A 14,972-nucleotide genomic window follows, 5' to 3' on the forward strand; every position below is an offset into this window, starting at 1 on the left:
ATTGTCCAGTTACATGACCCAATTTTGGCCAAGCTTTAGATGTTGGACAGATGGTCTGACATTTGACTCTAAAAAAACGTTGGTATACAGAGGAGTTCATGGTCGACTCAATGACTGTGAGGTGCCCAGGGCCCATGGCTACAAAACAAGACCAAAATCATCAGCCCTCCACCAGCCTGCTTGACTTTTGATATGAGGTGTTTGTGCTAATATGCTGTTTTTGGTTTTCACCAAACTTGGCGATGTGCATTATGGCTAAACATCTCCACTTTGGTCTTGTCTGTCCAAAGGACATTGTTCCAGAAGTCTTATTGTTTCTTCAGAAGCAACTTTGCAAACCTAAGCCATGCTGCCATGTTTTTTTTTTTTTTTTTAGAGAGAAGAGACTTTCTCCTGGAAACCCTTCCAAACATTCCATACTTGACCCATCTTTTTCTAATTGTATTCTCTTGAACTTTATAATTTAACATGTTAACTGAGGCCTGTAGAGTCTGAGGTATAGCTCTTGGGCTGTCTGCAATTTCTCTAAGCATTACACGGTTTGATCTTGGGGTGAATATGCTGGGACGTCCACTCATGGGAAGATTGGTGTCTGTTTTGAATATTTTCCACTTGTGAATAATCTATCTCACTATAAAATAATGGACTTCAAATTGTTTTGTAATGGCCTTGTAACTGTTTCCAGATTGATGGCAGCAACAATTACTTCTCTATGATCATTGCTGATGTCTTTCCTCCTTGGCATTGTTAACACATGGCTCCAGACGCTCAAACTGCCAGAACTTCAGCTTTTATAGAGTTGATCACACTTGGTGATGATCAGTCAATTAAAGACATTTGATGCAGTGCCTGACTGTTACTTACCCTTCTAAATTTCTATGTTAACAGTAAGGGTGTCCTAACATTGTAGGTTTTCCATTTTGGCCTTTGTTAAATAAATAATGACACGGTGTGATATGTCATGTGTTGTTATTTATCTGAGTTTTTATTTTCCAAATTTTAAGACCTGCCAAGGACCAGATGATTTTTTTTTTATGATGCCCTGATATAGAAAACCATGGAATTCAATAGGATGTCCTAACTTTTTCACATGACTGTATTAGCCTTTATTTCTGCTGTAGGCTGTGTTAGATTAATCCATATCGAGTAAAAATGTCCAGAGCTTATCATTGTTATCGATGTAAATTTTATTGTGGTCTTGATAAGTTATTATTTATCACCCAGCCCTATTTCGGGGCTTTACACATTTTTTTGTGAAATACTTCTATCTCTCAAAACCCAAAGCTAAGGCTAAAAAAGCTGTGGTGCAGCAGTTGAGCTTGTCCATCTGACATGGCTATGGTGCTTATGTGGGTGCCCGGGTTCGAGTCTGGCCTGCCACATGCCTTAATCCTATTTTCTCTTTTTCTGACAAATAATTTTCTATATTAAGACTCAAAATAAAACAAGTAAGATTTAAAAGATAATGGTTAGGTATTGGTACAAGTTGCCTTATCAAAACTATATTTTGAGGAAAAAATTGTGCCAAAATTCTATTTTTTTGGAAGATATCGCTGAACGCATATTTGATCATAGCAAAGGTACATTTCTTAAGGAAGTTAATTTTTTATCTCAGCTTTTAGTGTTTATAATCATAGCAGATTTGTCTTGTTTTCAATAATCTCCAATCTGTTATTTATCAGTTTAGATATTTCTTAAATACTTAGCAGAAGACACTAGCATGGTTTGACACTGGATTTTATTTTATTGAGAAACAATGAGAAAATAGGTGAATAAAGAGAGCCAATGTTCAGAAATGATTATTTCAAGAAGTTTAAAACATTCTGGCTCTTTGTGTCCTGTTTAGGGGTGTGTTGTGTTCAGCTCTGTGTCTAATTGGGGGATTGGGCTAGTTTTGGCCATGATTGGGTGGGTTTTGAAAAGCAATTTGGCTGGTTTTGTTACGCAACCCTGGCTACCACAAGAATGGAAGTTCAAACACAAAGTTCTAAAGATGGCTGTGCACTTGTTTCTCTGTCGCATAAGGCCTGAAGTAGACTAATATACTTACGCATAGCTGAAGCGAATTGATTTAGTTTTGATCTGCCCCAGTGGTTCTCAGTTATAATGTGCTGCAGTTCCCCTTTCCACCACAGATTTACATTAGAAAATTGTCTGGGCGCTGTAGAGCACCCTCTGCCCTGTTTAGTATCACAATACATGCCTGCTGAAGCCACAAGTTAAATTAATATCCTGCTCACTTTACAACTTAAAATAGTCTAGAAAATCTGAAAAATATCTGTTACAGAATTCTGTACACATTTACAATTTATTATCAATTCAGTTTATATAGAGGTCTATGTTTTAGATAAATATTTTGGTGGGGCACTACCCCACCTGCCCTTACAGACAAGCCACGACTGGAAAGACATACATCTCTTTAGTGGCTTGTACTGTTATTTAATGTGCTTTTGGATTGTTCTGCTGATAAAACACAGCAAAAATATCTTTCCAAGAAATTTCAGTAGAAAAAAAAAAAAAAAAAAAACAGACAACATGAGCTGTGTAAAATTATAAGTGATAGGACAGGAGCTCTATACAGCTTTTTACAGCAGATGCCATTAAAAACACGGCAAGTCTATCACAGCCTCGCTTTCATACCTGTCATAGTGCTGCTCTGAAGAAGGTCTATGGGGCATGTTGTCACATTTCACTTCTATTCTTTTAAGGGAAAATAAAGAAAAAAGTATACACTGTCATAATGAAACAAGACCACATATTTGTACTAGATGTGTGAAATGAATGTGTAAAAAAAAACTCTAAACCAGTCTAAACCCCGAGTGGATTTACACAAACTAAAAAAGTCAGAAAGTGTTAGGTTGTGCCCTGCTCTCCCCTAGTGATCTTTTATTATTTGCTTGTTTGTGTAGTTTGTCCCACAGATTGTGGTTACATGCTGTCGTCTGGTGGAGGAGATGGGTTTGGAATATATTGGTATCTACAGAGTGCCAGGGAACAATGCCATGGTGTCTTCTCTTCAGGATCAGCTCAACAAGGGCATGGATATAGACACTGCTGAGGAGGTGAGGTGGGAGCATGACAAAGACAGACAGAGAATCTTCAGGGATAAATCAGAACAGTAATCACACTGTTTATTTACAGAGATGGCAAGACCTGAATGTCATCAGCAGTCTTCTGAAGTCATTCCTCAGGAAGCTTCCAGAACCTCTTTTTACAGATGGTATATTCAGCTCAACTCCCTCTTAAATTCATTCACATAAAGCCTTTGCATGAGCGTCAGAGTGAAGTGGGTGTTGCATAAATTTAAAAACACAGCTCACTGCTGCCCTCTACCTGCAGATAAATATAATGATTTCATTGACGCCAACCGTTTAGAGGATGCAGGGGACCGCTTAAAGACCATGAGGAAACTTGTATGTATCATCAGTTTATTAATTCAGTTTCAGCAAATTTGTATTTGCAGTTGCTTGCCAAAGTTTTGTGATGTCCTTGGTTATGTTTCTCTTTTAGATACGTGACCTGCCGGATCACTATTACCACACACTGAAGTTTCTAATTAGCCACCTGAAAACAGTTGCGGACCATTCAGAGAAGAATAAGGTTCATGCTGTACTAGACATACTTCTACAATACCAAAAACAAACAAACAAACAAACAAAAAAACTAAATGAGTGTTTCTTCAACTCTTTTGGCCATGGGGACTTTTAGATAATACGTTTTCTGAAAACACACTTTTTACACGAACTATTTTATTTAATTTTGTCTGTTTAAACTAAGTCCAGCAGTGTATATACATACACTACCGTTCAAAATTTGGAAGTTCTGTAACACTTTATGGTAACACTTTATTTTACAGTGTCATTGCTACACAAGTTGCAGGTAGTTATTGTATTAAGTATAAATTATGCATAATCACATGCAATTAACCCTAAACCAAACCCCCATCCTTACCCTAACCCTATAGTAAGTACAAGTAGTTAATTATTATTACCCAATATTTAAATGTATAATTACACTGTAACACTGACACCTTAAAATATATACCTTACTATAGTATAACTACAAAATATAGCGATTCAGGGGCAAGCCTTGAAGGGGCAGGCAGCAACAGCAGTGCAGAGCCAGAAGAGCAAAAACAGCAGAAATAGATTGTACATGAAAAACAGTTACTGAAGGTTCAGAAGTACTCAAAGGTACAGAAGTTCAGATGAGAATGAACAGAGAATGAACAAAAAACATTTCTAATCCAAGAGGAAGAAAGACTAGTACAATGCTTACCCAGATAATAAAGGAATCGATGTGACACAACATTATACACACTTTTATAAAGTTCTACCAAGCAGGAATTTGAACCTACAATCTTTAGGTTACACGATTGTTGCTTATTACCGTCCACCACTCTGAAGGCTCGCTTTCACTCAGTTGCCGTGGTTCAGTTATGTTTAATTAGTTCACATTAAATCATTCTCGGAAAGACACAACACCTGGAAGAGAATAAACTTTTGCACCATTTCGGGCCACAGTACTTTTTGTGGTCTGGGCATGCCACATTCAATTACTTAGCATTTGATTATTTAGCATAAACGATTAACATGCTAAGCTAACTTAATTGCTAATGTAGCTTATAACCTGATAGCTGAAAAGACACATTGAAACAAACTGCAACTGGTTAGCATGCTAACCAATTAGTGGGACATTTTAGCAAACATTTGTCAAACGCCTTAAAGTCAGTTATTGATGAGCTGTTTGGCATCAGTGACACAGGGTTATATGAAGTTTAGACATCCATCAGTTTTCTGTTGTCTTGCATGCATGTAGCTTTATTTGTTTATTTGTTTTTCTTGTTGTTAGTACAGCCATGCACAAATTCATTTGTAATTCCTAGGGTTTCCGTATTTACATTTTACAAAGCAAATTTGGAGTTGGCATGTCAGTGTCACATTATTATTCAAATTGCCTTCAAATTACTGACAATGGCAATGTTTATTTGCTTTATTATAGCAAACGTCTTCTTTGAAAGACTGGGTAATTTATGAAGTAAGCTATTATGCTGTGTAATATTTGGGGGAGCAGCATGCATTTTGACGAGAAAATGACATTCAAGTGTCATACAATGATATATATATATTAGCTTGTGAGTGTGAGGCATAGGTTAACATGAGGCCAGCCCTTCCCATAATGAAATAAAGACTTTTGAATGGTTTGTACATCAATAACCCCACACATTCTGTTGCTATGTGATAGTTCATCGTGATAAGACAGTTTAACAATAAGTTGATTGCTTTTTTGACACAGTTCGAGTCCCTGACAAGTATGACTTAATTGGCGTTTTTGTTAAACAAACATTTGTTTGTAATGAAATCCCTTATTTTTTCATCTTTAGTTTATTGATTTATAAAGCACATTTCAAAACAACAGAGGGTGCAACCAAAGTGCTGTATAGGAAAATTAAAACAGAATTAACACACTGCATCAAAACCTTGAGGATAAACGAAAAATGTACACCCTCAATTAAAACATAACGAATACAAATAAGTTTTTAAAGAGGATTTAAAAGTAGAAACAGAAGGGGAAGATCTAATATTGAGAGGGAGACTGTTCCATAGTAGAGGAACAGCTGTACTGGACGAGAAGATCACTGAGGAACAAGTCCATGCAAAGCTTTAAAAACAAAAAGCAAAATTTTAAAATCACTCCGGGGCTTAATTGGTAGCCAGTGGAGAGAGGCAAGCACAGGAGTAATGTGTTGATGCTTTTTAGTGCCAGTCAGTAGCCTGGCTGCTGCAATTTGGACCATTTGGACCAAAACACCATGTTTCTCCTTCCACTATAAAATGAGCAAATACAACATGGTATAATAAATGATCTGTGGGGTATTTTGAGCTGAAACTTCAGAGATACATTCTGGGGACACCTGAGACTTATATTACATCTTGTAAAAAGGGGCATAATAGGCCCCCTTTAAAGTTTCAAGATCTTTATATAACTAAAAACAAGAAAGATAAAATCACTTCATTTTTATAACAATCAATCCCTGAAACATAAAAGTGCTTAAAGTTGAAGAAATACCCATATATTCAGGAGTAATTTCTGATAAAAATGACCCTAAAAATGACTCTCTTTGCTCTCTAGATGGAGCCTAGAAATCTGGCCCTGGTGTTTGGCCCCACACTGGTGCGGACCTCAGAGGACAACATGACAGACATGGTCACTCACATGCCAGACCGCTACAAGATTACAGAGACTCTTATTTTGCATGTATGTCCTATTTAGATTGCTTTCCTTTTTGGTATCCTAAAGATTAAAGAAATGCAATCAACTTTTTTGCTTTTTTGTACTCAACTGTGCTATTATGAGATGCCATGAATATGAACTAAAATGTGCTTTTAACATACTGTCTCTCTATTAAGAAAATGTATTTAGTATGTTAAAAGCACATTTTAGTTCATATTCATGGTGTCTCAAAATAGCACAGTTGAGTACACTTAGATGTTCTTAAGATTATCTTAAGAAGTACTAAAGAAGAATTTTTAGTATATTAAGTACAAAATTAATGCGCAAAAATAGAGCACTTTAAGTACATTATGGAAGTTTTTCACCTGGGGCTGATTGATCTGAACTTGTATTACACCTTTAACATTGCCTCAATGTTAGCAGAGTTAACATAAGATATCCTGTCATTAAGTACTCTTTATGTGTTGCAGCATACGTGGTTCTTCAGTGATAAGCGTGATAAGGATGAGAAGGTACAGACTGTCTTTTTTAACCATTTTAAATATTTATTCATTTTAATAAGGGATTTCACCCTTGAGATTACCCCCAAGCAGAGTTTATGACAGTCTTTGGTCTCTATCTCATCATCAATTTAATGGGTTAAAATTATAGTTTCGGGGCAAACAAAAAAATAGTTACTTTAATGCAGTTTAGTGGTCAATCATTCTATATTAGCTGATTAAAGGTGCTCTAAGCGATGTCACGCATTTTTAGGCCAAAACATTTTGTCACATACAGCAAACATCTCCTCACTATCCGCTAGCTGCCTGTCCCCTGAACACACTGTAAAAAAACGCGGTCTCTGTAGTCGCCACAAGCTCCAAAAACGGCAACAAAAACTACCTGGTGCAGTCTGAACCATGAAACATAATAAACATGCTCCAGCTAATAACCGACAAGAATGATTTTAAATGCGCGTTCATGACTGTTTCAGGAAGCACGGAGGGGAGGGGGAGGAGGAGGAGGAGAGAGGGTCTAACTAGCCTCTGTTTTGTTTGACAACACTTCGAACGTCAACAGGAAGTTACTCCACCCAGGATCGCTTAGAGCACCTTTAAAGTGGTCAGCGTGGATAGGGCACTTCAAAACTCAAATATCAGCCAACATCCATCTGTTGATGTTTCTTCTACAGACACCAGAGGACCAGCAGAACTTACACCCTGTTCCAAATATCGATCACCTCCTGTCTAATATTGGTAGGACAGTGCTGCTCGGAGACTCCTCAGGTGAGAGATACTTGTTCGCAGATGTGTATGTTTACCTGTAAAGAAACAAGTTCATGAAATCCTCCTTCTCATTTGGTATTCTTTTCTAACTGGGAGATGGTTTTCACTGTAATCTCTATTTATACTTCGCTTAAAAAAAAAAAAAAAAAAAACTCTTTCTGTGTAGAAAGAGTTATCTCTATCTCTCTTTCCATTCATATCCCCTTCTTCCATATCTCTCTCTCTCTATATTTGGATACTCTCTGCATCATTCTGCTAGCTGAGCCAATGGATCAAAGTTTGCGGTAGGCAAAGGAATATTTTTTTTGGTAACACTTTATTTTAGGGTTCAATTCTCACTTTTAACTAGTTGCTTATTAGTTTGCAAATTGCTAGTATATTGCTTGTTTATTAGTACTTATAAAGCACATATTAATGCCTTATTCTGCATGACCTTATTCTACATGCCTTAATCCTACCCAATACCTAAATTTAAATGCTACAAAAACTACCTTACTAACTATTATTAGGCAGTAAATTAGGAATTGAAGCAAAAGTTGTAGTTAATAGTGAATACGTGTTCCCTACACTAAAGTGTTACCATTTAAAAAAAAAAAAAAAACAGGTTATTTTACCGTCTGCTCCAGCTTATGACAAAATGTTTTTATATTCTGATATTCAATTCTGTAATCTTGTACTTGTTTGACCAAACTAAGAAACAACTCTTCTTTCATTGGTGCTCAATTTTATTTTAGCTCTTAAAGGTGAAGTGTGTAATGTTGAAATATGTTCTCCTCTCCTAGTTTAAGATGCAAAACAGACCAATAAAAATAGGTTGTAAATAGTTTGTAAATATGTGGGCTGTAAAATGACCAGTAGGGTTACATTGCTCTGTTGGTTGTAGTATAAAGTCAACATCGACTCAACCAAAAGTCTGAGTTTAAGGTGGGACTATCTATGCTAATCAATTAGGGGGAACTTGTTTGAAAACAGACATTATCTTAAACTCCATTTGGTGACACTAGCAGTGCAGAAATACACACTTCAGCTTTAAAGACACAACACAGATTGCATTCCCCAATGTCCCCAATGGCTTTAAATTCTCTAATAAAGCTTAGTGTCTATCAATATCCCTGACTTTGTTGTTACTTTTCCTCCCCTATACAGATTCCACCAACAGCGACTCAGCTAAATCTAAGGTAAGAGATCAGGGTCTAAAATTAACTTTTGTGTGAACTAAGAACATTTACCAGCCTTAAATATTTCTTGGTGGATATATTGCATTAATTTTATATGTATTTGTTTTTTCTATTTTTAATTATATATTGTTTTGTATTAAATATTGGCATAGCTATTTTTCGTTGCATGTTGTGAAATGGAAAACCCCCTTTTAATTTTATATTTTTTATTTTGGTGGTTTATGTGTGGAATATTCCACATACAGTATAAGTCTAAGGTTGTTAGTGAAAATAACTTATTTATAATAGAATTTATGATAATATTTTTTCCATGATCAGCAATAATGAGTAAATTTTAATTCAACAGAAAAATTAACATGAATTTCAGAATGTATTTAGTATTTTGGAAACCCTTTTGCTTTAATGACAGAACCACTTGAGCCGCATGAGCTCCACATGCTTGTATCAAACCTGATGATCATGGAATCCAGCATGATTTCAGAATTATCCAAAGAGCATATTGGCTGGGTCGCATTAATGCTCGGGCTTACCTGGGCTTAAGCCGCATAACCGCATTTTATAATGTGATGACTGTCCCTTTAACATCGCTTTGCTTTGAATACGTGCGGTCCTGCGCGTGAAGTGCATCAAGACGCGCCGCGCCTAGCAGCAAACAACTCACAGTATCAGTATCTGGACAACGCGGACAGACCCAGTGGCGCTGCCTGTGTGCGTACACTGATAGGGCTCGTTCACACAGAACGAGTTTTTGCTTTGAAAATCGAGAGACGCGGGCAGTGGAATGGGGGAAACCGCAAGGTCTCGAGACGCTTTTTAAAACTTTTTTTTTAACTGATTTTAACTTAGCTGAACTGATTCATGACTTTATAACGCCATGTCATGCGCGAGATGCTGCAAGACGCGAGCGCAACGGTTCTGCACGTCCTTCTAGTGCATGTTTACATAGAAAAACAAAGAAAAAGTAGCGCATTGGAATGGAAAAGCGCGTTCTGTGTGAACAGCCCCAATGAAAACAATGTGTACGCGGGGGCACCGCGATGCGACCTCAAAGGGCACTTTCACTTTCGCGATCAAAGTGCACGCCACTGATAAGCATTGTAAATGCAGTATTACAGTATAGCCTATAGCTACATACCAATTAACGCGCAGGTCTCCTCTTGTGCGTCCTCCCCACTGTGTCGCTGGTCGAAGCAATAACTTTCGCTATCAGATATCTCTTTTATAGTTGCCATCAATGTTTTTACCTTTCTAGATGTAATTACCGAAATCAAAACAGTCCATAAACTATAAATCCTCATGAAAACTTCGGTCAAGCCAGCGTGCGCGTCAACCTGAGAGATCAGCCTCCTTACCTTAAAGTATCAAATTTCTCGGTTTCTGAATGGACGGTTTGGCTTGATTGACAAACACTAAAGTTCGGGCGTGATTTTATATACCATCGACCTGTCCTAAAACGTTAGCACACTTTGATCGATTGTTTGGAGATCGCGTGTTTCTCCGTTCGAGAGCGCATTTCCTGTTCACATCCGCGACAAAACAGTTGATTATTTACGAACGAAAGCTCACAGAAACTTGAAAATGGTCTCATTTGAAAGAAAATATCCTAAGCTAAAAGATGATATATTGTGACTGATTGAAGCAGCCCTTATCAAAAGTGGGGGGGTCGATTTCTGTCTTTTCAAAACTGCGGGGGTCCTGACCGTGTCAACGGCGTGCCTGCAATGTAAAAATTTGCTTAATGGCAGCCAGTTGCTCACGAACAACATCTATATTTTGATCCGCCTTCAAACACTGAGACTGGAAGATTGAGACTTCAAAAAGCTGAGATTGGAAGAGTTTGGTTTGTTGTTGACATGTTGACATGACATCTTTACAGTGTGAAAGCAAATCCACTTTGCATGCGCTTCCAAAAGACAAGGACTCGTGCTGGAATTGATACGGTAAAACTGACGCCTTTGTTACTGTTCGAATCTGCGTCTCATTCCTATAGGTCTGTTATAAAATATAAATATCACTGCATGAAATACATATTGGCACATAGTCTGAACTATTTGTACAGGCTACTCATTTTGAAGGCTGCGTCCTCCTGAGCTTGCATTTGAAGGCTGCATACATCATTAAGGATGTCTTATTTAAGAAAAGTAACCATAATAAAATTGATGGTTATTCCTTGTGAGGTGCAAAATGCTGTTTTTTCTTTCTTACTTTGCAATCCAACGGTTGTTTTTCTTAAATGAGCCGGCCTCAGTGACGTATACAGCCTTCAAATGCGACCTCCGGAGGATGCAGCCTTCGAAATGAGTAGCCTGTACAAAGAGTTCAGACTATGTGCCAATATGTATTTCATGCGGTGATATTTATATTTTATAACAGACCTAGGTTCAGATGTTTTGGTAATGGCATTTATTCATGCAAAATAAAAAGCTGATAACTTTCACTTTGTGATTAAGAAGATTGAGTGAATGTAGGTAATAGTTCTGGTGGATGAAGGGCCCCCTCAAGAGCTAAAGCCCAGGGGCCCCTTGTTGTCTTAATGCAGCCCTGCATATTGGGCTTCATTTGAAGAACAGCTGACATCTGTACAAAGAGTCACATGATCAATGTCACAAATTTATATTTTCAAATTCATTTTACATTATGACCTTGTTTGTTTTACTTTTTTTTTTAAATCCTAAAACCTATTTCCAGGTTTATTTAAAAGATTTTGAATTCTAGATTTTCATGCCTCCTAAATAAACTTCTGATAACACTTTTTGTGTGTGTGTGTTTTCATTAGAAAGCTTCAGCAGAAGAAATGTTGCAACATTTTTTGAGCTCTGCAATAAAATGCAACTTTCATTACAGGGAATTTCAACCTCCAAGAAAGACCCGAGTGCCAAAGACTTACTCACACCGTCCATCATATCAGCCGTGACCCGGAAGAGAAAGAAACACCACAGCACCTTCCCCACAGGCAGCAGCACTGATGAAGACTCTGAGCATGAGCCAATCAAAGCCAGCAACTATGAGGAAATGAGTGGCAACAGTGAGGTTCCAGGGGACAGCGAAGCAAGACAAAGCAGACTCCCACCCCGAAAATCAGAAGACGAGACTAAGGAAGTCAGCGAGTTAGAGGGCAAACCAGAACAGGTGGAGGAGAGCCAAGAAGAAGAAAGGGTGACAGAGGAGGAGAACGTCATTCTGCAGAAGGAACAGGATGAGATAAAAGTGGAAGTTTCTGAGAGAGAACAAACTGGTTCGATTCGGTCTTGGCGCCCTCTGAGTTTCCTTTATTCACACCACAGTGTTTCAGGTCTCGGGGCCTCATTGCAGCTGACCAACTCCTCTCCCTCCACCTGCTCCAATCCACCACAGCCCTTGAATATCACTCACAGTCTCGCACAGAGGAAACTCAGAGAAGAAAGAGTGCGACCTCACTCGCTGTATGTAGAGCAGAGCCAGACTGGAGAGGAACGGGCCTCTCACACACACCTGGACTTCTCAAGAGTCAAAGCATCTCTTGTTAAAGGTCAAGAGAAGCTGTGTCAGGTTGTGTTGCCCGGCAGGAGCTGCAGGGAGCCGTCTCTTCAGCAGGGCTGGATGTGTCAAAAGCAGGTCAACCGAACAGCCGATGGTCTTTGGGGAGCAGGGAGCCAGCGGCAAGCAGGCTCACCAGACACACGCCACAGGAGACGAGACTGGAAGGAGGCACCACACAGTTCTGGTTAATGTGCCCGAGGAGGGTTGACCAAGCAATGAGACACTATAAAACATGGAACCCCTTGCCAACTTCAGCCCTCCTCAACTTCAATGCTTTTGTCCTCTTGCCTAATTTGAAAATGTCATTAAATGCTTCCACTTTAAGAAAACACAACATAAATATGTAGCGGTAATTTACATTCAGGCAGTCATTGTCGCAAAATAAGTCAAGTGGTAATGACCATCTGGCTGTATATTAGCCCACTACATGGCTACTAATCAAATTCAAAAATATCTGAGTTGAAATTATTTTATAATCTTATATTAATATTATCTTAAAGCTTTCACTAAGAAAAATGTACAAAGCAATCAGTCTGGCAAAAAGTCACAATCAAGGCATTTAAAAAGGAATCTGCTTGATAAGGAATTTTGCTTGAGGGTGAACAATTTCCCCACACAGCTTTTGCATCAGGTTTAAGTTGGTCAGGCAAATTTGCAGCAGTGACCAACAGAAAGCTGCTTGGTTTGAAAGTGACTTCTGTGTAAGCTGTGCTTCATACATTGCTACGTTGCTATGGATGGCAGTAAATATAGAGCGCAACAGTGCCCGTCCACTTTTTCAGCAGCTTTGGTTTGCATTCATTTCTTCCTTAGGGATTTTTGATAAGTTTTTTTGTTAAATAGTTAAGCAAAATGAACTAAACTGCCTAATGTGTGTGTGTGTGTAAACTTATATATATATATATATATATATATATATATATATATATATATATATATATATATATATTGTAGTGATTTTTACTTTGTCCATCCAAGGACGCGAAGTAAAATAGGGATTGGTACTCACGTCACCGCTGACGTTGTGATTTTGGATCAAACGTCTCTTAAGGTGTGGTTATGAGTACATCAGATGACCACTTCCCCCACCCCCTTTCCCTAGTTCAGGGCACCAGTCAAGGTCTTTTACCATTGGCAGTATGAGAACACTCCCAACAGGGGCTTTCATTCATTTAGAATTAATGTAAAGTGGTCAGCTGATTTATCTGAAAGATTGGTGATATTGCTAACTTGTAGAACCTTTTCTGTATTATCAGCACAAGGAAGACACAAGTGTAATGAAATAAATTTTATTAACAAAAAGATCAACAAGAATAACTAACACAACTACTAAATGAATACCATGAATGATAAAGGAATAAAGTGCATAAGATACATAGAATACAAGTGATTAAGTTGGGTGTGGCTATGGAAGAGTTACGTTATCTTATGGAAAGATAAACTGTTTCTCTAAAAATAATAAGGTGGAGAACCTTATTATGCACCAAACAAATAAACGAGAGATTATTTGTTATTAACTAACATCAGCTATATTACATCTAATGGAAATTAGGAAATTATATACTGATAATATACAACAATGCCAAGGTCCCTGGAAAGAGGTTTGGTTAAGTGATATTTACGTTCCACTTGGTTGAGTCCGATGACGGTGACGTCTTCCACTGGTTGTGCTGGGTGACAGTGCAGTGGGGAGAGGAGCCAGAATCTGTTTCAACAGTCTTGAACACGAAGCTCTGTGGGATGCTGATCTCCTGGAGCACCAAAGGGTCCTAAAATCTGGAACACGCAGAAGAGGCCCTGGTGTAGGTGCAGAAGGTCCTTAACAATCTGGAACACGCAGACGAAGGTACCTTGAAGGGAAGGTTTGCTCTCCTGAGTTTAACCTTGTTGCAGATGTCGTCACTGTCTCACTGGATGGAAACTCTGAACGTAGTGTTTGTTAATGTCTCTTTCCTCACAAGCTAGAGGCTCAGAACGTGGTCGTCTCTGTTGCTGCCTCACAAGCTGTAGGCTCAGATCACGGGATCTGTTGTTGTCTCTTCTGGATGGACCAGAGGCTCCGAACGGTATATCTGTTATGTCTTCTCCCTTCGCAGGGCAGACTCAGAACGATGTATCTGTTGTGTCTATCCTCGTGCAGGACAGACTCAGAACGGTGTATCTGGTGTGTCTATCCTCGTGCAGGACAGACTCAGAACAATATCTGTTATGTCTTTCCCTGTTTGAAGGGCAGACTCAGAACAAGGAGTGTCTGTTGAAAGGGTACCTTTATCCCTTTCCGATGAGGAGGAGATTGCATTTTGGCGCTTCTCCATTCGAGTGCTGTGATTGGCTGCTGGCATCAGAGGGGACACACACAGTGTGGCCCACCCTTCTCTCCCCTGTGGAACTCATTTGCATAAAGCTCAAAGTTGGAAGTCTTTACAGTGTCTTTAAAGTTTACCAATGCATTTCTCACTTTCCAAACCACCACCAGAATACCTTTGGCAATATTCTAAACAAATAGAGACTAAACATGATGGAAAAAGATTGAACTGTCATTCAATTGTACATTAACAGCTGACTTTGCATCAGAGGTTGCACTACAAATAGCTGTCACTGAGAATACTTATTTCTGTGAATAAGTATGAAATGGATGTGTAGTTTGCATCAGTTCTAAGGTTTTCAAACATAGTTTTGAATGGATTCGGATGGATCTTTGTGATCTCTCTTTGTTTCACCCATTGCTGCTAAGGTCCCGAGGAATTTTTATGGCAGTCTCTGGCCAACCTTAGGA

At 38.5% G+C, this 14,972-nt stretch overlaps 1 protein-coding gene across 6 annotated transcripts in view; it reads left to right on the forward strand.

Moving 5' to 3' along the window:
• arhgap23b (Rho GTPase activating protein 23b) overlaps positions 1-12,631 on the forward strand; it is a 321,640-nt gene extending 309,009 nt beyond the window's left edge. For 5 of the 6 annotated variants that reach the window (XM_048179467.1, XM_048179469.1, XM_048179470.1 and 2 more), the window contains 9 exons: positions 2,910-3,062; positions 3,142-3,220; positions 3,340-3,413; positions 3,511-3,600; positions 6,133-6,258; positions 6,705-6,746; positions 7,406-7,499; positions 8,646-8,677; positions 11,522-12,631. In XM_048179467.1, the coding sequence (XP_048035424.1) occupies positions 2,910-3,062; positions 3,142-3,220; positions 3,340-3,413; positions 3,511-3,600; positions 6,133-6,258; positions 6,705-6,746; positions 7,406-7,499; positions 8,646-8,677; positions 11,522-12,385 (1,554 nt within the window). In that variant the 3' untranslated portion in view covers positions 12,386-12,631. Of the gene's footprint in view, positions 1-2,909; positions 3,063-3,141; positions 3,221-3,339; positions 3,414-3,510; positions 3,601-6,132; positions 6,259-6,704; positions 6,747-7,405; positions 7,500-7,758; positions 7,784-8,645; positions 8,678-11,521 lie in introns of all 6 variants that reach the window. The other variant, XM_048179472.1, reaches the window with a different exon arrangement.
• The last annotated feature ends 2,341 nt before the right edge of the window (positions 12,632-14,972 follow it).

The sequence above is a fragment of the Megalobrama amblycephala genome, unplaced genomic scaffold, assembly GCF_018812025.1.
Source record: "Megalobrama amblycephala isolate DHTTF-2021 unplaced genomic scaffold, ASM1881202v1 scaffold201, whole genome shotgun sequence".
Classification (NCBI taxonomy): domain Eukaryota; kingdom Metazoa; phylum Chordata; class Actinopteri; order Cypriniformes; family Xenocyprididae; genus Megalobrama; species Megalobrama amblycephala.